The 24,719-nt window shown below is 44.4% G+C and overlaps 1 protein-coding gene across 1 annotated transcript in view; it reads left to right on the forward strand.

Annotated features, from left to right (window-relative positions):
- Positions 1–308: 308 nt before the first annotated feature.
- The window catches only part of LOC142767305 (neurotrimin-like), a 42,052-nt gene continuing 17,641 nt past the window's right edge, over positions 309–24,719 (forward strand). Inside the window, exons 1-8 of the mRNA XM_075868755.1 lie at positions 309–327; positions 2,077–2,198; positions 8,122–8,329; positions 9,542–9,697; positions 19,829–19,960; positions 20,738–21,028; positions 21,693–21,767; positions 23,649–23,717. Of these exons, the coding sequence (XP_075724870.1) occupies positions 309–327; positions 2,077–2,198; positions 8,122–8,329; positions 9,542–9,697; positions 19,829–19,960; positions 20,738–21,028; positions 21,693–21,767; positions 23,649–23,717 (1,072 nt within the window). The remainder of the gene's footprint in view (positions 328–2,076; positions 2,199–8,121; positions 8,330–9,541; positions 9,698–19,828; positions 19,961–20,737; positions 21,029–21,692; positions 21,768–23,648; positions 23,718–24,719) is intronic.

The raw sequence follows: 24,719 nt of genomic DNA on the forward strand, positions 1-24,719 counted from the left end.
TTTAGAAAAAAAGTCACAGTTTCGCCATAAGGGCGAATCAATGAATGCGATAGCAACGCACTCGATTGCTTTATGAAGCAAGGCTACCATAATTAGAATCAATATCAATTGTATAGTAAACATGCGCTTTCCAAGTAACCAACTTTTCTGCGGCGCGGCCACAGTAGATGACCACAGCAGGGCTCGTGCGTAGTGACGGCGTTGGTGAGACGTGCCTCCCGTAGGCAGCGCATGCTGGTACTAATTAAGCGCTATATACGTCGTGTGGCGCCGCTGGTGGCAGCTTGTTATGTGTAGAACGCATCTACATGTGGACGGCAGCTCCAGGTACACTTCGGCACAGTTTTTTGTGTTGAGAGCACAGCCCGTAGAAGCTCCCGCCTGCTGTTGGAGCAAAGGCCACGTGCTGCTCGTTTCATAAGCGTCCCCCCCCCCTTTTGTTCACCCACGAGATAAGCGCACGCGCAGTTGACCCCTGCCCCAAAGGTGATGTTCGCTCCACAGAGGAGGCTAACACATCCTTCCCCATATATATATATATATATATATATATATATATATATATATATATATATATATATATATATATATATATATATATATATATATATATATATATATATATATATATATATATATATGCGAATGAAACCCAGCCGAGACTGTTCATATGGTTGCTATCGCAATAAGAAAATGTCTGGAAGTTTATATCTAAGTCTCGCCACGGGCTGATATCGTATTTTGTTCGTAAAATACGCGGGAAGACTAAGATGATTATAGGCTTTCGGGCAAATTTGAAGGTGACGTCGACAAACAAGCAAGTAAATAATTGAATAAGTATACACGTAACCACGCTTCGTAGTCTGTAACCCCTTTTCTAAGCATACCACGACAAAAACCGTAATGTCGAAGTTCATTCACAGCTACAGTGTTTGACTTTGTAAGCCTTTTCCAGTTACAGAAAACTTGCAACTGCAGTGTGCCGACAATTCACTCTTTCGGTTACTCAAGTTCGAGGCATTTTATGACATTTATGAAAGGGCTTGTTACCTGTCAAGCCACGATGGAAAAGAATAAGTCGAACTTACCCAAAAATAACCTCCACGTTGTTTGGCAGCGGTTATTGTTCTCATCACCACCAAGTTCTATATTACTTCCACTGCATTTTAATGGAGAGCACATTGAGAAGACAAAAGCAAAATAGCATTAACAGACACGCAAATGAACTGGGGTGAGAAATTACGTAAAGGCAACTAGACTCAATCAAACTGCACATAGAATCCCTCTCAACTTCAAATTTCAAATGAATAAAGAGCAGTCGTGAATATGGAAAAAAACTTCAGCGCTTCCGACGTCAAAAGCATGCCATTGATGAAAACCTTCAAAACAAGCAAAAAAAACAGAGAAAGAGTTGCTTGAAACGGTGATCCCGGATGGAGCCTTAAGCACGACCGCAAGAGGGCAATCCTTAAAGCAAACACCGGTCGGCTGAGATCCTATAAATAAATCTCGAGATGGGGCGGTTCGATTGTTTTAACGGGAAGACAGCTCGTGCGAGCTGAAGTGTTTGTCGACGGGATTAAGCGGTCTCCTGGAATAGCGCCGACTCGACGGGGACTCGGGATAATAAATAACGAAGAGCGACGTTAATCTTTCACGTGACGCGTCTCGCTTCGGCTTCAGAGGCCGATGTTAACGTATTGTGTTCTCGTGACTTCTTCGAGCGTTTTATCTCAATTCACAGTTCACCATTTTCAGAGTCGGAATAAAAGGAACGAACTGACGGAAAGCTATGAAGTCTCTACGATTTTAGAGTTCAGAGATCTCAAAACTCGCGAGTCAAATGCACGACTCAATTTATTTGTCGATTTGCCTATTTCCATGCTTTCTCAACTTTTGTAGTTTCCTTTATTGCGAAAAAAAAAAAGCTATTCCTTGATTGACTGACTGAACGACTTATCGATTGATTCATGAAATAATCGATCGAATGATTGGTAGATATACCAACAAATTATTCGATTTAGTAGTTTATTTTTTGCTCGCTTGATTGACATGCATCTTTTTTATGCATTCCAGGAGGTTCTTCGTCGGTGCATAGAAAGCTCCCAAGCTTCGCTGAGCCCATTCCCAATGTGACAGTGGCAGCAGGACGAGAAGTGACCCTGACATGCGTCGTGGACAACCTCGGCAGCTTCAAGGTGCAATTTTGATTTTATGTGGCTTTGAATCACGCGGAATACTTTTACACACACATCTAATCTCGGGGTCTTTCTTTTTCACTGCTTTTTTTTGTCTTTTTAAACCCTGGGCATGCCAGGGTTTAAACCCTGGGATTAAGGGGAGACAGAAAAGTAAAAAAAAAAGAGAGGGATGATATAGAGAGAAGGAGGAAGATAGAAACACACCCGCAGACGCCCAAACACACAGGAGTGCCACAATCGTTAAACCAAGCGGGTCAAAAAGGAAGTTTTTAATACTCAAAGCGCTGCTTTCAAGTGCCACATTGAAATGAGGCGGAAACAAATTACACAGCAGTGCCTGTTTCTGTGCGCTGTTGGAAATTTTTATAACAGCGATTCATAATAGCTTGGCGTACGCGCAATGGTGTGCGAGAGGGAAAGCAATTGAACACTGACCGGCAACACCAAGACCGAAGCGCCAGACATGCTGAAGACCATACGATTGGTTTTAAAAAATTCTTTTGCATTACACTGTTTTTACGAAAATGTTCCGGCTGGTCAAAATGGAGAGATCATTTTAACTATTTCGCCATTGGTCAAATGTGGGCGGCTCTTTAAAATGAACGGTTCGTGAATTTAGCCCGTATTCGAAGAACGGCAACTTCATAAACTGATGCTGTGAAATCCATTTTCTTATGCGAGGCAGCATGCACAAGTTGTTCCTTCACAATGATCTAGCACGCAATGATAGACAGAGAAGTTTAACAGCGGAGGTGTTTATGCCAGTCTTTGGTTGCAATCCGTCACAAGAAAATTATCATCATCATGAAAAACTGGCATGCGCTATTTTCGTCCACTTCTCCCCGTCCGTCCTCGTCTTCATCCTTCTCAGAACACGCTGCCAATTTGTCCGGCGCACCATTCTGATAAATCAAATGGGGAGAGAATGAGTACAGGGAAAGTGAGACACAAATAGAAAGAAACAAAAAGGTGCCGAAAAAAATCTTGACGAGGCGGGATTCGAACCCGCGTACCGACGATCTGTAGGTGAGCATCGTGATTCCTCGGGCATGCAAGAACGCTAGCAGTGTATAACATACACTTGTATAGTTTAGTATAGTGCAGTACGCTGCTTGAAATGGAAGCGAGGATGAGGTATCTGAGGGAGAGGGGGAGAGAAAGAAGTGTATATGGCACAGCACACCTTAGAAAAAGGGAGACAAAAAAGGAATAGAGAGAGAGAGAGAGAGATTGCAAAAATATAGAAAGAAAGAATTAGCAAGAAAACGAGACAAACAAGAGATAGGAAAACACAGAGAAAAAAAAATACGAAAAAAGAATGAAAAAAAGTAAGTCCTAGCAAGGAAGGCAGTTCAGCTCTAGCGTTCCTTCAGGCATGGTACCACTAAGGCTTAGATGACTGTTTTTTTTTTCTCACCATTTTATTAGCGTGTAACCTGCGATGAAAAGCGGCAAACAACACTGCCGAGCGTTGATTGGAGCTCGGGAGTGCGGTAACAATCACTAAACGAGAGTAGAGAAACAGAAAAAAAAAAGAGAAACGACAATTCGCAAACCAGCTGCTACCCGACCGGCTGTTGCACTTGTGGTGGATATATAAATGCGTATCAACCTCTGCGGCAACGAATTGGTCGTCGTCGCTGCGCCACGCACACCGCTCGAAGGAACGCCGAGGCAGAGAAGACAGGCCGCGTCGAATGAAAGCGCAATGCACCCACTTTCTCCTCTCTTACCTCGACCCTGTCGTCGTGTTATGGTTGCGCACCTTTTTCCGCGGTGCGCTTAGCTGAGTAACAATGCGCGCTGCCAACTCGGATAACTCCTCACCCTGGCGTATTCTTTCTCGTTTAACTGGCCACTCTCTCTCACACCATCTCTCCGTTTTTCTTTCCTTCACTCTCTGCACACGTCAGGCGGAGGTTTCAGCGGATGCCGAGCCCGTAACTGCGTCTGTTGCGCGGCTATTCGGGGCTTCGTCAAGTGAGGCACCACGGCGCACAGCGCTACGTGACACGACTCGTTGGCGAACTTTAATGACACTTCCTCTGGGTGGAATCGAGGGTACTTCCCGCCACGTTTTCTTTCCTTTTCTCTCTCTCTCTCTCTCTCTTCATTCTTTATTTCTTCACGAATTCTCCTCTCTACGGCACCCCATATTACGTTGGTTTCCCAAGCACCGTGGCGGTGGCCCTTCGACCTCTCTCCCCTCCTTCCATTACGTTTATTCGCAACGGATGATACCAAAGCGCGCCCAGAAGTCCCCTCTCTCAATCCACTATTTGAGTGTTTCTTTCTTCCTTTCTTTCTAGCTTTAACGTTTCATCTTAGGCGTTCATTCTCGCTTGTTTCGAGCGCTCATTTCGCTCAACTCGCCCCGTCGTCCACTGGTCCACGCTCTTCAGTACAGCGCGTCATGCCGCGGCCGTCCACTGACGTCTCTTCGCGTCGTACAATACCGTCGTGCGGAGAGCGCACACGTCCCATTGTTCCCCTTCGCTAGATTGTCAAGCGGCCTTCTCGTATAGTAGCAATAGCAATGTAGGCGCTGGTGTAGATGGCAGCAGAGAATACCTTTATATCTACACTGTATTTCGTAAAGTTCTCTTTTATTTTTTATTTTTTTCATTTTTGGCGTCCACGAGTGGCTGTTAGATGCGCGTCATTGCGGTGTGCACCACGTCTCGGTGCCTGACGCACCACTCCGTCTTCGACGCTCTGTGAGCACGAGTGTGCGTAGCGTGTCCCACACAGACAGCGCTCCGTGAGAGTGGGAAAATTTGGACCGGGCAACTCGGCGGCCGGGTGATTAGCAGGACTGCGCCAATCTGCTGAGCATCGCCGGCATCGGAAATTGCCATAAATGGCAAACAGCAGAAAACTATGCTAAAGCGGACTTCCGTATTAGGCTGAATGGTTAAAAAACATTCTTTTTTGGGGGTATGGGGGGGGGGGTTATGCTTTATGCTCAGTTTTGTTGAGCTAAAGTTCCAGTAAGGACAACAGACTTTCATAGGCTTTTAATGTGTCCCTGAAGGAATGTTTTTTACACAACAAAAAGAAAAAAAAGTATAAAGGAGGGAGAAGCAAAGCAGGAATGTTAAGACCAGTCAAGAAAAATTCTACGGCACTACATTGGAGGAAGGGATTTGGGAGTGTGAAATTTAGAGGCAGAGAAAAAGAAGAGGGGATGAGCTCACTCACACGCACACAAACACAAACACACACATTCAGAGACCTCACAATCAAATATCGTTATTGGTCTATAACCACCAGTGCGAAAGTGTTGTCTTCAAGAGTTTGAGCAACGCTTTCATCCCTATTCATCCGCAACAAGTTATCATCTAACTATACTCAACTTTCCGGTACCAAGCTTTCAAGCGTTTCTTTTTTCCCATAAGTTTGCAGAAACAGCTAAGAATGGATAGTTCAGAATTATTGAGGAAACATGCAAGCGGGGGAGAGAGCGGTGCACTTTTGTACAGCACCAGCAACTATCGAAACTTTATCTGAAAGGATGTGATCGCACACGTACTCAGACTTTGCAAGTTTAATTAAACGTCCATGCTGCAGCGCCTCTTGTCGGCGTCTAAGATGCTTGCTTGCTGAGCATACGACATAGTCATCGCGTACAAAATGTTGACAGCCGCATCAATGCTTTGTCACGCTCCACTTTCCTGGAACTTGTTATCCTCCAACTATGCCGCGATAGGATCTCAATTACAAGGTTTTTTAATGCAAATAAGGCTGGCTTCTTTCCTACGGTCAGGCGGTAGTTCTAACATTATAGGAAAACGCACGAAAAATAAGTTTCCGAGATTACTTCGTCTTCAAGATTAAACGGCTGTTTCCTCATCTCCGAGAAAAAGGATCGTCTCATATCCTTCTCAAAGCAATGCTTCCGGGGTATTGAATGATATCAGACAAGATGTCGTGGATCTTTCACGTGGCTGCATCCAAATCGCAAATAGAGAGGACATAGAGGAACTTCACAGACACAAAAACGTGGCATACTGGGTGAACTGGTATTCCTTTGCATTTAAATGATTAAACAGGCCGGTGTAGTCATTTTATCGATCAACACAGCGTTTCGTAACGTACGAGAACTCGCCCGATAAGTTCATGTACGGTAATTCGAAAATGTTCGCACACTTGTTACGGAAGGGCCGCACAGTGTGGCGGCAGTGAAGCGCGATCGACATCGCAAATCAATTGTCTGCATCGTGGTAGTTTTACTGAATGACAAAAAAAAGTTCTATCTTTTATACCGTAAAGAGAATCCGATTCACGGACTTAAAGTTGTGTCCACATATTTCGCAAGACTACAGATATGTCGTTGGCACGACGCGCATAACCACAGTGATCGAAGGTAGTATTTCAAAATTTGTTAATAAACAATCGACGCGCAATAAGTGCTGTTAGGGAGAGAATAATAATAATAAATCATGTGACGTAAAAACAAACACTCTATGCGTACTTCGTCAACCATAGGGAAAACACAATAGACCAGTAATTGTATAATTAGATGTCATAAAAGGCATAAGAGCAAACAGGCAAAATCTCCGGTGGTCAATAGTTGGGCTAAACGCAAAAACTTTCCCAATCATCGACCCTGGTTTTTCCACGGACAAATTAGGCCTTTATTTTTAATGAAATGTAACATGACTTTTTTTAAAGGTGAACCGTGTGTGATGCAAACAAAGCACGAGCATTGGTCAATGAATGCAATCCGCATTTCTCGCAGACATTCTTACGAAGGTGTCTGCACTGTTCGTGTTATTTGGCATAAAGATAGTGAGCGTATGTCTTGCTATAGATGGTTCCTGATAAGTTCACTTCCGGGAAATGATGCGGTTCAAACAAAATGTATTAATAAAAATTCGGCAGATCCCCCACACCTTGGGAATCGACGTTATGCGAAGCACGCAGATGGAAAATGACTGTCGTGTAGTTTATTTTCAAATTAGTAAAACGTTACGAAATTGCACTAAAGATAAGTACAAATGCACGCACATACATACGTTAAACCACCGCATATGTTTTATGTGACCAGTTGTCTACAGTTGCAAGACGATGCCAACAGCAACATCAATATTAACAACATCAAAAGCGGTAAACTAATATGAAGCGCTGGTGTTCGCGAAGATTGTATACCCCTGTACACCGCTAAATAGATCAACTGGGAGCATTTTTGGCGTCCAGCCGTCCGTCCATTTATCCATCCATCCATCCATCTGTACATCTGTCCATCCATCCATCCGTCCGTCCGTCCGTCCGTCTATCTATCTATCTATCTATCTATCTATCTATCTATCTATCTATCTATCTATCTATCTATCTATCTATCTATCTATCTATCTCTTGACTTATTGGAATCTGGTAGCAGTACATGCGCGTCGGCGTTCGTGTATTATTATGTATTCATTAGGTCTTGATGAAGCTTATCTGGGAGGCCATGTCGAAATGAGCGCATGGTTCATATTCGCTTCGCCAGGTGCTGCCACGTCGCAGCTGATCTTAAAAATAAGCACGTCTCCTTTTTAATTGAACATATTCCACTGATTCAAATTGACATGCTTTCGACTTTCTATGCCAATACCAGTGTTTTCTATGCCTATTTTCATTTTTTATGCAACCGGTATTGACATTGCTTCAATGACCGAACTCTGGAATAGATTTCGAATGAATATCCTGACATTTATGCTCCGATATTATTATATAATATTATGCTCCGATATTACATGTATCTAATACAACTCTTAACTAGAACCTGAACGATTGCTTTACCACCAGTTCTATTTTAGAAGACTATCTTTTTTTAACTATTCCTCAAACCGGAAGTAAGTGGTTGATTGGAACTGCTTCTAAGGTAAACAAGAATGCAATAAAACAAGAAAGCTCCCAAATTTCGTGTTACGCGCAGGTGGCCTGGATACACACGGACCGCCACATGCTGATCTCGATGCACGACAACCTGATCACGACCAACCCGCGGTACAACATAGCGCACAACGGCCACCGCACGTGGCAGCTGCACGTGCGTGACGTCGAAGAGGCGGACCACGGAGAGTACATGTGCCAGATCAACACCAACCCCATGAAGAAGATGATGGGCTACCTGCACGTCGTCGGTGAGTGCCCGTCCCCATTCGATGCGTTGTAGACGATAAGGTGGCTCTTGTAATTAATAGTGATCTGCTGTCTTTATCGTCCCTAAACCCACGATGTGATTACGAGGGACGCCGCAGTCGAGAGCTCCAGAGAAGTTGTCGGACATTTCGCTAAATCTATGTACACGGGTCTCAAATATTTTCGCCTTCATCGAAAATGTGGACGCCGTGCTCAGTATAATAAACGATTTGTTTCCTTATCTTTAGGAGAAGGGATGCTTTTGAAATCTGTGATTAAATACCCTAAGACGGCTGCGAGGTTGCTTTAGGAGTCGTAGATTTGTAGACAAAGATTTCTAGCGCCTTCTTTTCTTTCTGTTCTACACCTTCCCTGTCCTGTATTTTTTCTGGTGTTGCGCTGTAAGTTCACGATTGTAGACAAACTTTAAGTAGATAGAATGTCGCCACGAAGACTCGGATTAAACGAAACAATTTGTCGATTTGATTGATAGCTGCCCATTACGGTGGTCTAGCAGCTATGGGGGTCTACTGCTGAATCGAATGTCATGGGGCCTAATTGCGGCAGCGGCGGCCACATTTCGATGGTGGCGCAATTCCAGAGGCCCATGTTACTCGAATTTAGGTGCTCCCTTAACACTGTATTCACACGACGAACGAAATCGCCATTCGACTCCCGGGATCGAGTACTACGTCACCATACGTCACCGGTTTCCGCGTTCCCGCTTTGGGTCCGCACGGAGCGGTTCGTAAAACAACGAACGGCCAAATCACAGTTGGGATCCTCAGGGAGCAGTGTCGAAATCCTCGCTTGTAGCATGAATTCTCCCTTATCGTGTGAATGCTGGTTGCGGAGGGATCTGAATCACGTGACACGCATGTTGCGTCACGGATTCGTCCATGATCACGCCCATCGTGTGAATACAGCTTAACGAACGCAAGGTGGCGAAAATTTCAGAAGCCCTTCTCTACGGCGTCTTTCCTAACCTATCGTGGTTTCGGGATGTTGAACACAAACAATTATTATTTAGGTGGCTGACATCAAACGTATATCACATAGTTGCACAATACTGGTCTTGCCCTCTAGTTTTCCGCTTTTAGACATGACTTACACGTCCCAATGAGGATTCATAGTACCACTGGAAGCACCAATATTGCCTGACGCACGCCACGACGCCATCGACACTGCGGCTCATTCTAACTTTGTTGTCCCAGTTCCTCCGAGGATCGACGATGAGAACACGAGCTCTGACGTGGAGGTTCGCGAGAACAGCGACGTGTCCCTGCGGTGCCGAGCCACGGGCACCCCCGAACCGGTCATCAAGTGGAGGAGGGAGGATGACGCACTCATACTTCTCTCCGGAAAGAAAGGTACGTGGTCACCATAATTTTAAAAGAAGATGTAAAACTGCCAGTGTCCGCCCGTCTTGCCGGTGCCTCGTCCTGTGGTGTTTTCTGCGTCGTGTTTCTGTCTTTAGCGCTGCTATAAAGCATGAGTTATCATTTTGTTCTAATTCACGCCCACAGCTAAGTAAGGAAATATCCCGGTGATGCACAAACACGACATATTTAGGCAAACTGCGCCGATGCAACGAGAATGCAAGACGCACGTTACAGAAGGGCGCGCATGTGACCTGCGTGCTGTCGTTTTGAGACAGAGGACCAGAAGAAGGAAGAGTGCGTTTGAACATATTGGAAACCGTATAAAAACAAAAACAAAATGAGATGGACAAGAGGTGACCGGAAGACCTTCATTGTTCTCTTGTTCTTGTTTTTTTTTCTTTCTTAATGCGCTATTTTCAAGATTGTCCACAACTGTAATATAGAATAGTCTGTCAGCTGCTACAGTAATCTTGTGGTTATGCTGACCCACATGTCGCAGGATCGAATTCCCCACCGCGGTCGTGTAGTGGTTAAGGTACTCGGCTGCCGACCCGCAGGTCGCGGGATCGAATCCCGGCCGTAGCGGCCACATTTTTGGCGGAGGCGGAAAAGATTGATTTTCATGTGCTTAGATCTATAATATAATGAAAAATTGGCCTATCATTTCCTGTTCCATAAGCTCCTATTTCTCCTTATTCATCGATGCTGAGCCGGGCTCCATGATGGGCTGCAGTCAGCATATTTCCTGAATTCAAACCACTATCTCAACCACTTACCACTCACCTAAGCATCATGAAAATTCGTCGACTAGCACAATTTCTCACTTTCTAACTTCAGTTAATTCTAACATTCTACGGCAAGTTTTCTAAGTAAAGCACGCAGCTCTATCATATGTCATTCAAATACTGCGATCTGGTCACTTCGAATTCCGTGACGTCAGTCCGATAGACCACTGATTACGAATCACACCACCCGCCCTACTAATTATTTCCTTAATTTATAGAACATCGGCTAAGCTCCTCTGATCTCCAATGCACACTCTCCGCGCCTCAAAATGTTTCACCTATAATAGCTCTGACCCGCGTGCGAATTTAGTTCTGATATTGCGTGCCTACTACATTGACGATTCGGTTCGCATAAACTCATTCTTGATAAGCTGCATAAGACCGACTTCCAGTCACGAATTCTTTTTCCTTTACCAATATACTCAAGGACACCCTGACGTTTCGCAGATCCATTCTTGAACCATTCCTTATAATTTCCTATAATTAATGTTTTCATTCACTTACGTTCTGCAGCGATGCAACTTACTGGGAACAAGATATTCTTTGAGTTTCGAACTTCTTGGATAAACACAACTTCAGCGATTACAGTATCTTAAAGCGATGGTGTAAATCCTTATGGAGGATGTGCGCTATCCACAAGAAGTATATACTACACCCTTCTGCAGGTGCAATGTACTTTTTTTTCTGCTTCTTTTTTTTCTTTTCCGTCTAAACAGCACAAGACCGCAAACGGAAAAGTTCCCTCTTGATAACGTCACTTCCCGTTCTTTTACTTAATTCGTTTGCTACCAATTTATGACAATCACCTTATGCTGCTTTGGTATACGTTCAAATACTACAGAGAGTGTTACCACTTTTTTTTCATTTTATGGCTCTAGCATTTTAGTTTTCATGCAAGCTCTCACTCTATTCACATATACGGAAGCCATATGTGTGTGCGATATGAGTAGTATGAATGACAACACTTTCCAGGCACAGCGTAAGCGATCCCATCTATTTCAGGATGAGGGCTTCATTGAACTGTTTACGAAAAAAAAAAGTGTTGCGTAACCTTCCATGGAACTACACGGTTTCTCTCTACGATTGCCAACGATCGAGAGCTTATTAAAAAAAATGTTCGCGGCACGTGGCTGGCCTACATATTCAGTCGTCGCAGCAATTCGTTCTACAAAAAAAAATGAAGACGGCCAGACTGGCACTCCACACTATAATCGTCCTCAGAGGCACGGAGGAGTGCGAAGTCATCGAATCATAAGCTGCAGACGCGCATTAAGACCCAGCTATACGAGCCCCATGCAGACGAAGTCCTACAGTACGCTGCTCTATGTTTCTTTCCTTCATTTTTCAGGAACTTATTGTCTACTTTCTTAATGCAGACCAAATAAACTTGAGGCCCAATTTAGCGCAAGCTTCACCCCATCGCCCGTATATGCACGCTTATGCTGCCTCTGTTGCCCACTGTACTTTCTTTAGGTCGGAACTTCTGAAATGCACTCAGTTCTGTTCGCAAAGTATAGTGAATGCCCCCATTTACCGTCGCTTTCCATCGGCGTTTTCAACATTACGGAGACTCCATTTAGCTGCATGGCACTTCCAAGTGCACATGCATACAGCAAGAGTGGAGCGTGTTACAACCCGCAGCCCAGACATGTTCACAGTTTCTTGCTCTCGCATCCTGAATTTTGTATCATCCGCTAAGTAACGCTTTCTTGCATCAGTCCTCACGCACTCTCCTTTTCAGATGTTTTAGTCACCATTATTTTTTTTGTTTAATGAAAAACAAAACTTGGGGAGGGGGTTGATGGGGGAGAAGTGGGGGAGAGTTTACATAAGCGTCAACGTGACATTATCGTCGAGGGCTTTCGGAAATGTAGCGTTCGGATAGCGCGCGTGACCTCCGCTGTCAACGCCGAGACGCACGCTACGCATCGCATCGCCTAATTCATTCACGGATAGTCACGCATATACGAGCACGCGATAGTGTATAGTAAAGTGCCTTACTTCCTGTACAAGCGAGCGGCTACGACTGTGCACGCTTCGGAAGAAAAAAGTCAAACGAAAAAAAATGGCCGGAAAGTGGGCCGAGCGAGCGTCGTCTATCGCCCAGAAGGCGAGCGCGTGCCTTGGAGCGCGATCGCACAACCTAATAACGCGAGCTACATCAGTCGCGCAGCGGCTCGCTCTTGACGACCATCCCGCGCTTTTCGCATAATGTATTCGCTTTATCCAGTTTTTTTTCCGTACATTGGCTTCCACGTATAAGAAGGAATAAAAAAAAAACCTGCTCGGCTATACAGTTGGCCGGTGGTGGGACGAAAGGAGAGCAGAAAACGTTGGAAAGAATGGAAGAAACACAAAACGTGGGCACCTCGAAAAGAAAAAGAAAAGTTTCGTGGGCCCGGTAGCAGGGAACGCGACTCGCAAGGCCAAGAAGGCCCTGACGTTGACGGGCAAACTCGACGGCTTCGGAACATTTGCCCGCACTCGCAATAATAAAATAAGTGAGATACAAAAGAGAGGAGAGAAGTGGTGTGGGGAAGATACGGGAAAGAAAGAGTGAGGGTGACGAACAATGAGAGAGAGAGAGAGAGTAAAGGGCCAGGGAAAGTGAGGAGACAGAGTGAACCAAGGCCTTGTACATGTACACCACCGGAGTGACAGCGCAGTAAAATAAGAAGTCGTACGGCGCAGAGGCACGGACACGATTCAAAGTGCGTAAAAGACGTACGGCGTTCCACGAGAGCGCCACGTCCATTATGTAACGAGGAGGGACTACAAGCATGGTCCTGAGCCTTACAGTGCGAAGCCTCTTCGATGTACGAGAAACAAAAAAGAACTACTAGCGTCTAGCCCTCTCCCTCGAGGAAGACGGCAAGAGGGGAAAAGGACGAGGGGTAGAGAACGGGTTGGCCCCCGCCGGGGTGTCGCCGTGCGAAGCATGTAACATAGGAAAAGTAAAACAACGGCAAGGAAGAGAAAGAACTCGTTTTGAAAATTGAAGTCTCGAAGACAGGGCAGCCTAAGTGAAAGTTACGACGTCGTCACAACGGTCGGTCCCCCTTCTCGGCGTCGTAGAGTCCGGCTCCGGGCCAGTCCGTGTCGGCCAGCCGCTTCTTGAGATGGCCTCTAAGAACTAAGCTGGCGAGATAGAAAATAAGGGCATCCCCCACCCCTTTCTAATCCCCCTCCCGAAACCCCCCCGTTTGCTTCCACTTTCTGGTTCTTGTCTATCGTCGTGGAAGTCGCATCGCCATGCCCGAAAGCGGCGCCTGGGCCGACAAGCCCTCGTGCCAGAAAACTTTGTGGTAGTGGTGGGGGCGAGAGCCTTCGTCACTCGAACAACACGAGCACTGCAGAAAAAAAATATATATTACAACGACACCATCTGCCTTTCTCGGAATATAAGCCTAAGTGATGTCGCGCAAATCATGCGGACCGAGACCCCTGGCCTTCAACGTGAAGTTCCGCGGAAATGAAGCGAAAATGTCTGGGTTTCTTGGCAGAGGCGCAATAATGTATACCAGTGTGGCCGCGTCCCATCTCCTCCGCATCTATCGTTGATTTTTGCTTTGTTTTTCTTGCCTGTGTGCGTTTTCTAGGCCCGTTTATGATCGTGTAAGTTGCATTTCGACACACGTCGCGCATACATCGCAGGAAAGCTAGAAGGGAAACATAATTTAAGTTTGCCCGCCACAACAACAACAAAAAAGAACATGACGAAGAAAAACAATCCCGCTATTTAGCTTGTGGCCTCTACTGGAGCACTTAGAACTCACCCTGGAAGTAATGTGTCCCTGTGAAGAATAATTAATTTACTTACTAGTACCAGGAATGAACACACTGATGTCTCCGAACTGCGATAGCCACTCTGTTTAGGCGGTATATACTCCAGGTGGATTTTCGTCACCGTCGGTGTGATCGTGATGTTTCGTATAAATTCTAATTACACAAAAATGGAGTGTCGTGACATCTGATTGCCAGAAAGGGCCCTTGAGCATGAGTCGAGCAGAACAGCTTCATGCGCGATGCTCTCCTGTCAGTCCAATGTTAGGGGTCATGTCATCTCTCGCGAACAAAAGCCTCGAAAATGTGGCGGCCGGACTATAGGAGGTTCATGCTTCGTATGACTTGTTAGTCACTACTTCCCAGTGAACGAGCAAAGTATCCTGGTGTGCACGCGAGCTAATCGGTGTACCGTGCATTTGCGCAACCATCCGTTCAGTGTGTAACATTTGGAACACTGTCCCCACCGAACATCATACCAGAGGGCAACGACAAAAACTTCAACGCTGTCGTGCAGAGACAAGCCCTTGAAATCCCTCTAACTCCCGTCGACCGTAGAAAGATGTCCGTAGAAACTGTTGTGGACCGCCGTCCTCATAAGTCATCGAGAATGAGGGCGACAAAGGCACTGTTACAATTTCGAAGGAAGAGATATAGGCTCACAAATGCGGCTGTGTACTAAGAGTGATTCCGTACACTGTTCAACACCGATGAATTGTGGCGTTATGTGTACTACCCATCGCTTTCTCACTTTCTTTAATCCCTGAACTTCCAAACTCCCCCAGTGATGGCTAGCATATTAGTTATTCTAAACTGGTTAACATGCCTGCCTTTCCGCTCTCTTGTGCAGTCGTTACTTCATCCTCTCTCACCCCCCACCTTCCCCCGACTCTCTCGCGAAAATGGCTCGTTTGTGCGAGCGCCTCTGACTTAATCATCTTTGTGCTCTCCCTCGGCTTATACGATCGTAAATTAGCCAATCAAATGTTTCTTTCTTATGTTTATCATCTCCTGCTTTCCTTCTCTCTCCTGCAAACACTTTTTCTGGCAACTCGTGCAAAATATTATTCGCTAAAGACTCCCTGATAAAAGCTGTTATGGCGAGGAAAACGGTAGCTAGTCAATCTGTGCCCCGAGTCACGTGAGAGGTGGGGGAGAGGGAAATTTTTAGCTCTGCTAATTGCCCGACTATATTGACTGTGCCACAATGCCGCTGCATTCTGGGCCCCGTTGCTACGTAGGCGGTGTTCGAAATCGGGGCGCAGAACCTCACACATCGTTGCGTACAGCTGCACCGGACGGCTGGGACAATACTGCACGTCCGTAAACTGTGTGAGCGAACTATACAAGGCGACGAAAGGCTATCACAAAGCCGTGGCACGTTGTTTCAAACAAATGCCCTTCAGCGGTGAGGCCATCCTTAGACTTCACTTTCAGATACAGTACTCCAATCAGAGTGCGCGAAAATGGGAGGACTACGTTTTTATACCCTAAACACATAATTTTCGAGGCGTGAAACAAAGTTCGTCAAATTTTGAGCTCAGCGAAACGTCAATAATGGCGAGGTCTGGCACCCAAGTGCATGGTTAGTTGGGACCTCCTCGTGACAGTTTACTCAGCATATGGCTAGCGCCATTCGAAAGTAAATGTAATGTGCAACTTTTGTCAAAACAATGGCGAAGAAAACTGTAAAAATGCGCCTTTGAAGATAAAGGAAGGTGTACATTAACGTGAGTAGTCTCCGATCACTTGCCGTGTCAGAACAGCTGTCGTTATCGTGTCAGCTCGTTGCTACACTGGCAGCAGAGGGCGATCTTAGATAAGAATTGTTTCGTATACGCTAGCATAAACACCAAATGTACAATATTTTTCATGACATCAGTCACAGTGGGGAATCGCCTTTCCCAATTAACACGTTTAGTTACCCTTTTGGCTGGTACTTAGCATAAACTTGTTATTTGTTTAACGGAATAACGCTGTCACTACTGCAAACCATGGAGAATGCAAGGGGGGGGGGGGGGGTCAAATTTACAAACATCCGTCGTAAAAAAAAAAAACACCAGGCCTGCACGGAACGCGCAGCACAGTCCCAGCGAAAGCTGGAAGAGCGGTCTTTGCGTAACTGCTACAAGCACAGTTGCAGGGTACCCACTACACCATTAATCATCGTAATTTTTGTGTACTGGGGAGCTATTCACCATGCCATCCTTTGTCATTCTTCGCGTGGTGCCCACTACACGCTTCAAATGAATAGAATGAAAATACTCTATTTTTATCATGCAGAACGCGCTTAGCGCGTAGCGGGTGACTCCGACGTAGAGATCGACAGGTAATACAAATAAAGGAATTTGGTGCATTTTTTTTTACGCTTGGGCTGACGACGATAAAGAACCATGCCAGAAGCTTTTGTAATGGGTTGGATGTGTGCTTTAGTAATGGGTTGGAAAGTGTGCGTGTCCGTGCAAGATTTCATTGTACAGTCGAAAGGATTTACTTAATTACCTTAATACCAAAAGGTTCTCAGTTAATTAACCAATGAAGGCTATAGAAAATTTTTCTTTGATATCAATTATTTATTGCTCATTCAGTAGATACTAATTCATTTTTCTCAAGAATAGTTTACGCAAAATCAATATTTCTGTAAATTTTTTTTTGTCGCCAGTATTAAATATATACATTTGCCTTTTTTGTTGTTGTTGTTAAGCTACCCGATCCTAAGACGATCCCTCAGGGTGGGTGTGAGCAACAAGTTTAGAATCCACATCTACATCTTGGCAAATCTCTCACAGTGGGTATGTGCCATGGGCAATAGGCAATAGGTGAACAGGAACAAGCAAATTCGACGACGACGTCGTACCACCATTTGCATTGTGTGACGCCTCGTTGTTCTTTTGCGGTTCTAAAATGCTTTGTTACTCATATTACCGCGAGTTCTTTCCCGACATCAAGCTTGCCTAAGGCCAGTTCGCAGTGAAGTTTCAAGCATCGCCGCGGCTCTGGTAGAATACCCGGCTGGCACGCAGGGGCCCCTGGTTTGAATCCCATTGTGTGCGTGGCATTTTTTTATTTGCTTAATTTTTTTTTCCTATTTCGCGCGATAGTGGTTACGCACACCGGCGGCGGTGGCGGAGAACGCGACTCTTGTTGTGATCTAATAACAGCTTTTACTGTAAAACGGTAGACCAATTGCCACCTATACGTACTTCAATTTCTGCTATCTCAAGAAGGAAAGCGACTTTCATTTCTGTGTGAGAATCACTGAGCAATGCTCAAGGAAGCCCGCCGCAGTTGCATAGCGGTGGTAACGTTTCCTGCTGTGTGGCAGGTCGCGGGTACGAGTCTCGGTAGTGGCGGTCGCATTGAGATATGAGCAAAATTACTATACACTTACACGTTTACAACGAGCTACACGTATACACATTTAGCGAACCTTTAAGTTGATCAACAAAAAAAAAATCCGCAGATCTCACGCATTGTGAAATCGTTGTGAAGCGAAGAAGCCACAAAAGAGCAAATCATGCTGTACATAACAAGCATTTCATGATTCATATTTAAAGACCTGTAATTCATGTTCTTCATATGGTCACATCGCGCAATACCGGTTTCAGTGTATATCAAGCTTGCGAACAGGACACATGTGCAGCGTGAGCGTGGCAAGTAAGTCCCATTGTATACATGACATGGATGTCGCGATTTTCATGTTACCGTCTGGCATTTATGTTCGTCACACGGTCCTGTCGTGCAATAAGAACTCTTGTGTTTATCAATCTAGCGAAATGGTCGTGAACACGTCATGAGCTTGTCATGCAAGTCTCGCTGTGCACGACATGTCATGATTTTTATATTACCACTTGTCATTTATGTTTTTAAAACAGCCGCGTCATGCAATACCGAACTTGTTGTATTGCATGACACAGCCGTGAACGCGCCATAAACGTAGCATGCAAGTCATGTTGCCCAAGAAATGTCACGATTTCCATATTACCACTTGTCATTTATGTTCGTCGCACAGTACGCCATACCGAATTTGCCGTATATCAAGCTAGCAAAACAGCCGCGAGCGTGCCATGAGCGTGGCATGCAGGTTATGTTGCACATTTACATGTCATGATTTGCATATTACAGCGTGTTCATCATACAGTCACGTCACGCAATACCTGACTTGGTGTATATCAAGCTAGCGAAACCATCGTCAGCACACCATCAGCGTGACAAGTAAATCATGTTGTACACGACATACAAATCATTATATACATATATTATCACCTGTCATTTATGTTGGTCATGCAGCAACGTGTTATCATACCAATGTTTGGATACATCAAGTTACGGAACCGGTCACAGGAGCACCACTACGACGACGTGTAAATATCATACCGCTCATCATAAGTTAGTCACGACTTTGGTGATTTGGCGATGCATTCATGTTCGTAGGCGGCTAGAAAGAAGTCGTAGGCGGCTAGAAAGAAAAAAAGAAAGAAAGAAAGAAAGAAGAAAGAGAAAGAAAGAAAGAAGAAAGAGAAAGAAAGAAAGAAGAAAGAGAAAGAAAGAAAGAAAGAAAGAAAGTCAGACAGACAGGCGGACGGAGAGACGGATAGATAGATAGATAGATAGATAGATAGATAGATAGATAGATAGATAGATAGATAGATAGATAGATAGATAGATAGATAGATAGATAGATAGATAGATAGATAGATAGATAGATAGATAGATAGATAGATAGATAGATAGATAGATAGATAGATAGATAGATAGATAGATAGATAGATAGATAGATAGATAGATAGATAGATAGATAGATAGATAGATAGATAGATAGATAGATAGATAGATAGATAGATAGATAGATAGATAGATAGATAGATAGATAGATAGATAGATAGATAGATAGATAGATAGATAGATAGATTTACGGAGTGAATCGCCAAATCGTTGGATCATTTTTTTAAGCTATCTAAATCCATCTGAAATCACCAGCGCTGGTGCGTCGGGGTGATGCAATTATAATAAATGTTCTTCTGTACATCTGAGATTCCCTCTTAATGAGAGCATAGAGTAGCGGGAATAATATTTGAAGCAGTCTCGCTCACATAACGTCGCGAAGACTCGTTAAACAGTGAAGCTGGTGGCATCACATTTTCATTGAAGTTTCCTTGCTTGACTTTGTTCGTAATGTTCAGGGAACCGTAGGTGAGTAGTTGTGCTTGCCCAATTCCTGCGGGTACATATACGCTAGAGTTGCTTGGCACATGACAAAGACGATGATGATGACAATGATCCTGGATTCATTGGCATCCACCCACTCAGGGGGATAGGCCAAAAGTCGGGTGGGTCATATATTCTGAAAATTTTTATTGCTAAAGGAAGTTTCTGTGTCATTTTCGAGGATCTTGAGGGGAGTAGTGGAGATTACCCAATTTCTATGCAACATGCCCCCTATAGAAGCTGTACTACGATCCGAAGGGACTAACCTCAAAATCAAACAGCTACGCTGTTACAAGGAAGGCTTGACATAAATAATGAATACGTGTTGTTGTGCTGTCTGCAGGGGTGCCCAGCTATCAAGGCGAGTACTTGAACATGAGCAAAGTGACGCGGCTGCACATGGGGCCGTACCTGTGCATCGCCTTGAACGGCGTGCAGCCGTCCGTGAGCAAGCGTATACTTCTCAAGGTTGACTGTGAGTATGACACTGCACTTATAGGATCCAGATGAACGCCCGTGCTTTTATACATGTGAACTCAGCTATACGGTTTCATATATGCTCAAGTTATGTCGTCCTAGTTCACAAGTTTAGCAACTTGGTCAAGTTAGTACTAATCGTAGGCCACAAGGTATAAATAAGAACAAAGGGGGACAAATGCAGTAAAGCACGTTGAGTTAACCTTCAGCTACTCTTTTGTATAACATGCCTGTCATTAGAAAAAAATGCCAGCTTTGCATTTGGAAACCAAAGCATTCAACAGCGAACTCGATTCTCCTTTCCCACATAGCGGGATAAAAAGTTCTGACCCATAAAGTTCAACGAGCCGTTGATAAATAGGCATGCGCTAGCGACCACGAATAACCAAAGGGAGTTAGTTATATGAACCACTACCGACATAAAAGAAAAAAAAGTTGAAGTTTGCCACTAAACGTGCTTCGGCGTTTACAATATTACTAGGATTTACTTCAACTGCGGATTTACTTCAACTAGGATTTACTTCAACTACACACAACTGCGTAGTGTGTGGAAGCGTTCAGTGCAGTGTTCAGTGTAGAACCGTGTTTTTTCTTGCGTCGACCCTCTCAAAAATGACGAGCTGCTCTGAGTCGTTATTTGCCCAACTCCAATTTCTCATCTTTCTTTAAACTGCGGCGTAGTTTCATTACACCATTCCCAAAAGACTCGATAACGCAGGCTCTAGAGACAAACGGTAAGCTATGGGTTATAAAGCTGGGCGCCCTGCCTACGCAGTTGCGCCCATGATTTGGCAGCCCAACCAGTTGGTGGGCGCGCCGCTGGGCGCCGACGTGACCCTCGAGTGCAACCTGGAGACGCACCCTCGCGGCATGACCTTCTGGGAGCGAAACGACGGAACCATGCTCATCTCAAACGCCAAGTACGACTCGCTGGTGGTTGAGACCGGACCCTACAGGCTCCTGCTGCGCCTCACCATACGCGATTTGAAGCCTGACGACTTCGGCACCTACAAGTGCGTCTCCAAGAACCCACTCGGCGAGACCGAGGCCAACATCAAGCTCCAAGGTGAGTGGCTGATGCTGCATTATAATGCCTCCTGAACTTCATACTACTACTGCTGGTAATGACGCTAACTAACTCCGTAAACTGCAGTGCATGAAGGTGGTAGAACAACTTTCTTCAAAGTAGCCACATGATATTATTCCGTAAAACTCAATGAGAATTTGATTTTCGAGCGTAGTATTACGCAAAATGTTTTGATTTATATAAGCAAGCATTTACGTTTAGTCGTGCTCACGTGTATATTTTTACGGTGCGGTCCAACACAAAATCGTAACCAGACCAAGACAACTTATCATAATACCATATTCAGTTTCATAGTGCAAATGACGCTTCTTTAAACTACGTAAATTCGGGGCAATTAAGCTTTAATGCGTTGTCAAACACACAGTTCTAAACCACAGTTTCGTATTTGAGAAGCACTTGTGCAAAGATGTTGTGTTAAAAAGCAGGAAATAATGGTGAAGTGTCGTTCACATTGTTCTATGCGAGGTTAATTGTTACGAATTGTGCATATAATGCTGAAAACTCATAATTGCTTGTCGACAAAAAAGAAAACAATTAAAAGCAGTTCTTAAGTAACAGTTTCTGGCTTAAGCACTGCACTGGTCCCTTGATGTGGTGTACAATAAATTTCGTTCATACTGATGAATGTTCAAAATTTTCGCAGAAATACCTCGACCGACGTCTTCGACTGCGGCGTCCTCCAAAGAGTTTCAAACCAAGAAACACTGGGAGACAACCTGTAAGATTTCATTACTACGTACATGTGCTTTTCAGCATGGTAACGCGTACATCAGTGTATCGGCAAAGCGTTTACGTTAAAGGGGCCCTGCAACACTTTTTGAGCATGGTCAGAAAACGGTGCCGTTAGGTAGTAGAGGCTCCCTACAATGCAAGCAAGCCAAATATTATAGCACAGAACACGGCCTGGAATTCGAAATAAATTATCAAAGCCACCTAAAAATTGCTTTCTCTTCTCTCGACAAATCACGTTATATGTCCAAAAATAACACGCCAACGACCCATCTATCAGCCATTGGCTGACTTGAACATGGCGCGCTCGCTTGTTACAGAGATCGCCGCGAGAGGCCGCGACTTGTCCCCGCGTGCGCGCGCAATCACACTGAAAAAGCCGCGCATTCGAAGAAAAAAAATTAAGAAGTGCTCAAGGTTGCGAAGCGCATGTGATATTTTTCTGTGGCCAGACTATCCCTCCCTGCTTAGCTTCCAGCGCTTTCGTCCGGACGATAGAAGAGAGAATGCAATTGAAACATGCCGCATACCTTTGTAACTCCGCTCGCACTGGACGGATTCTTAATATTTTTGCGACGTTGAATTCATGAGACGATAAGCTCTTTTAGTGAGTTCATTCTATGGCTACTTTAAAAATTGTTTCAGGGCCCTTTGAACTTTATTCACATTTTGCGTTGAGATAGCCAAGTAATTGGTACTTGAAATTTGGTTTGCCTCCAGCAACAAAGGAATGGCAGAAGACTGAATAGATGAGGGTCAAGTTTGCTGCCTTACCCTAGAGAAAAGATTGTAGTGCGACAAAAAAAAAGAAAAATACAAGAAGGGGGTTAGGAGGAGATGTTATCAGTACGTGACGTGTGCGGCTGCTCATTAGGGCCGTGACCTGTCACTGAGGCCAGCCGATTTTGAAAACACTAGCAATGCTCACGTCACTTTGCAAGCCTGCCATGCCATAGACGATAGTGCAATGAACCGTTGAGCTAAGCGGGATCAATGCCATAACTTGTTCATGTACAGTCCAAAGGACATTACGTTGAACGTTAGCGGTGGCCACACCACTCTTGTGAAGCAAACTTGCATCCACATCTTGCAGAATATCTAGCAAACATTTTCCACTTAACATCTTGCCCTTTGGTTCGGCTCCTTTCTATGATTACAAAGAATGGTTTTTGCTAACAACAGTACTGTAATCATATACAAAGTCGTCAAGACAAAGATACAAAGATATTGCAGGAAAACCGGAGAGCACGAGCATCCTCACGCATGACACATATATCTAAGAACAGGCACATTTTAGGATAAGAAACTCGGAAATTATCGGAATGAGTTGATTAGTGATAGAATAGACGTTGTCTCGTTTCTTTTTCTTGCCGTTTTTTTAATCCAAACGCAAGCAACAGATTGGAAAACACGAGAAAAAGAAGCCAAAGTTCTGCCGAAAAGCGACCAAATCAATCTTACTATTCGTCCAAAACTCGATAGAAGCTTGTTGAAGCGACTTCACTAAGTGCCCGGTGATGTTGTTTACGACTCCAACGGCTAAATTTAATCAATGAGCAATTCGACACAAAGTAAGTGCTTTTCAAGGTGGGCAATGGTGACATTGTAATGGCAAAGAAAACGAAAGTCTTGGAAAAAAAACGCATTAGCTGAGTGACAATCTTCCAAGCTTAGCGCTGTGTTGGCCTTGAAAATTATTTAAAAAAAGGTAAATCAAAGTCTAGCGTCCCTTTCACGCGATAATTTGACAAAACATGCCAAAATTTTATCTAATTATGTTTCTTCTAAACAACCTCCCACTTATGAACTGCGTACAACTCGTAAGAATCAACACGAAAAGCCGGTTATACGCATCTTTGTCTCTTTTCAGCAACGCAGCAATCCAATGGACCTCGACATCATTTGGGAACTCACGCTTCAAACGTTCTGCTCAAAGAAGGTGAGCATAAAAATATCTCTCTCATGTGTATCTTGTTAATTTTCCGTCTAATTATTTAGGCGAAAGCTTTAGATGCTTCATCAAACGCAAAAAGGGACCATCGGCGGTGTCAAAATGAACGGCGAAAAAAAAATCATGTGGTGCCACTACCATGTAACATCATCGCATCATGACGTAAAACATGACGTCACATGCATTAAACTCATTACATAATGACATTACTTCATGACGTGAAACATGTGACGTCATGTGATGACTTAATATTTCTAAAATGATTATGCCATCATCATGTCGTCACTGTAGCGCCACGTCACGTGACGTCACGTTATGACACCGTCGCATGACATTGTCGTTCGCTCAAAGTGGACCGGTCCCTGAGGCACGTGAGGTGCACAAGGCTTTAATGTCTCCGATCCCGGATGCAGCGCTAAACCACGCTAGCTGCAGAAAATTTACGAGGGCGGGGGAATCGGTGCAACTGACTGAGAATTAAAGGAATAAAAAGAAGAAAGCTTTCGACTTCGATTCACATTAGGCGAATGCTTAAGGAACCCAGTGATTTTTTCGATAGCGTCCTTTTGGTACAAGCTTTTTAACCTTGATATGAGGCATAGTCAACAATAGAAATAAAAAATCCAGAGAAAGACGCACGTTAGGAATGGGGGGGGGGGGGGGTTAAATTAACGAAAAGTTCTAGAAGAGAGAATGTCGCTGGAGCATATGTATCGACGAAGGCAGTTGTATTCGTCAAGGCGGCAACCTTGACGAAAGCAACTCTTTTTGCGAAAAAGTTGGCTCTGGTGGTACTACCTGCTAAATGCTTCTTGTACTTCTCTATAGAAGGTACAACTCACGGTTCAAGTTGAAAATGACACCGAAACGACGACATTAGTCCATCAACCGTAGCTAAGAAAATTATTCTTAGAGCTCTAATTGAAATTGGTTTTCAAAATTCAAAAGTCAAGAGGCTAGTATTTGTATTTTTCGTGCGTCGTGGAAGAG

The sequence above is a fragment of the Rhipicephalus microplus genome, chromosome 1 (assembly GCF_043290135.1).
Source record: "Rhipicephalus microplus isolate Deutch F79 chromosome 1, USDA_Rmic, whole genome shotgun sequence".
In the NCBI taxonomy this organism is placed as follows: Eukaryota; Metazoa; Arthropoda; class Arachnida; order Ixodida; family Ixodidae; genus Rhipicephalus; species Rhipicephalus microplus.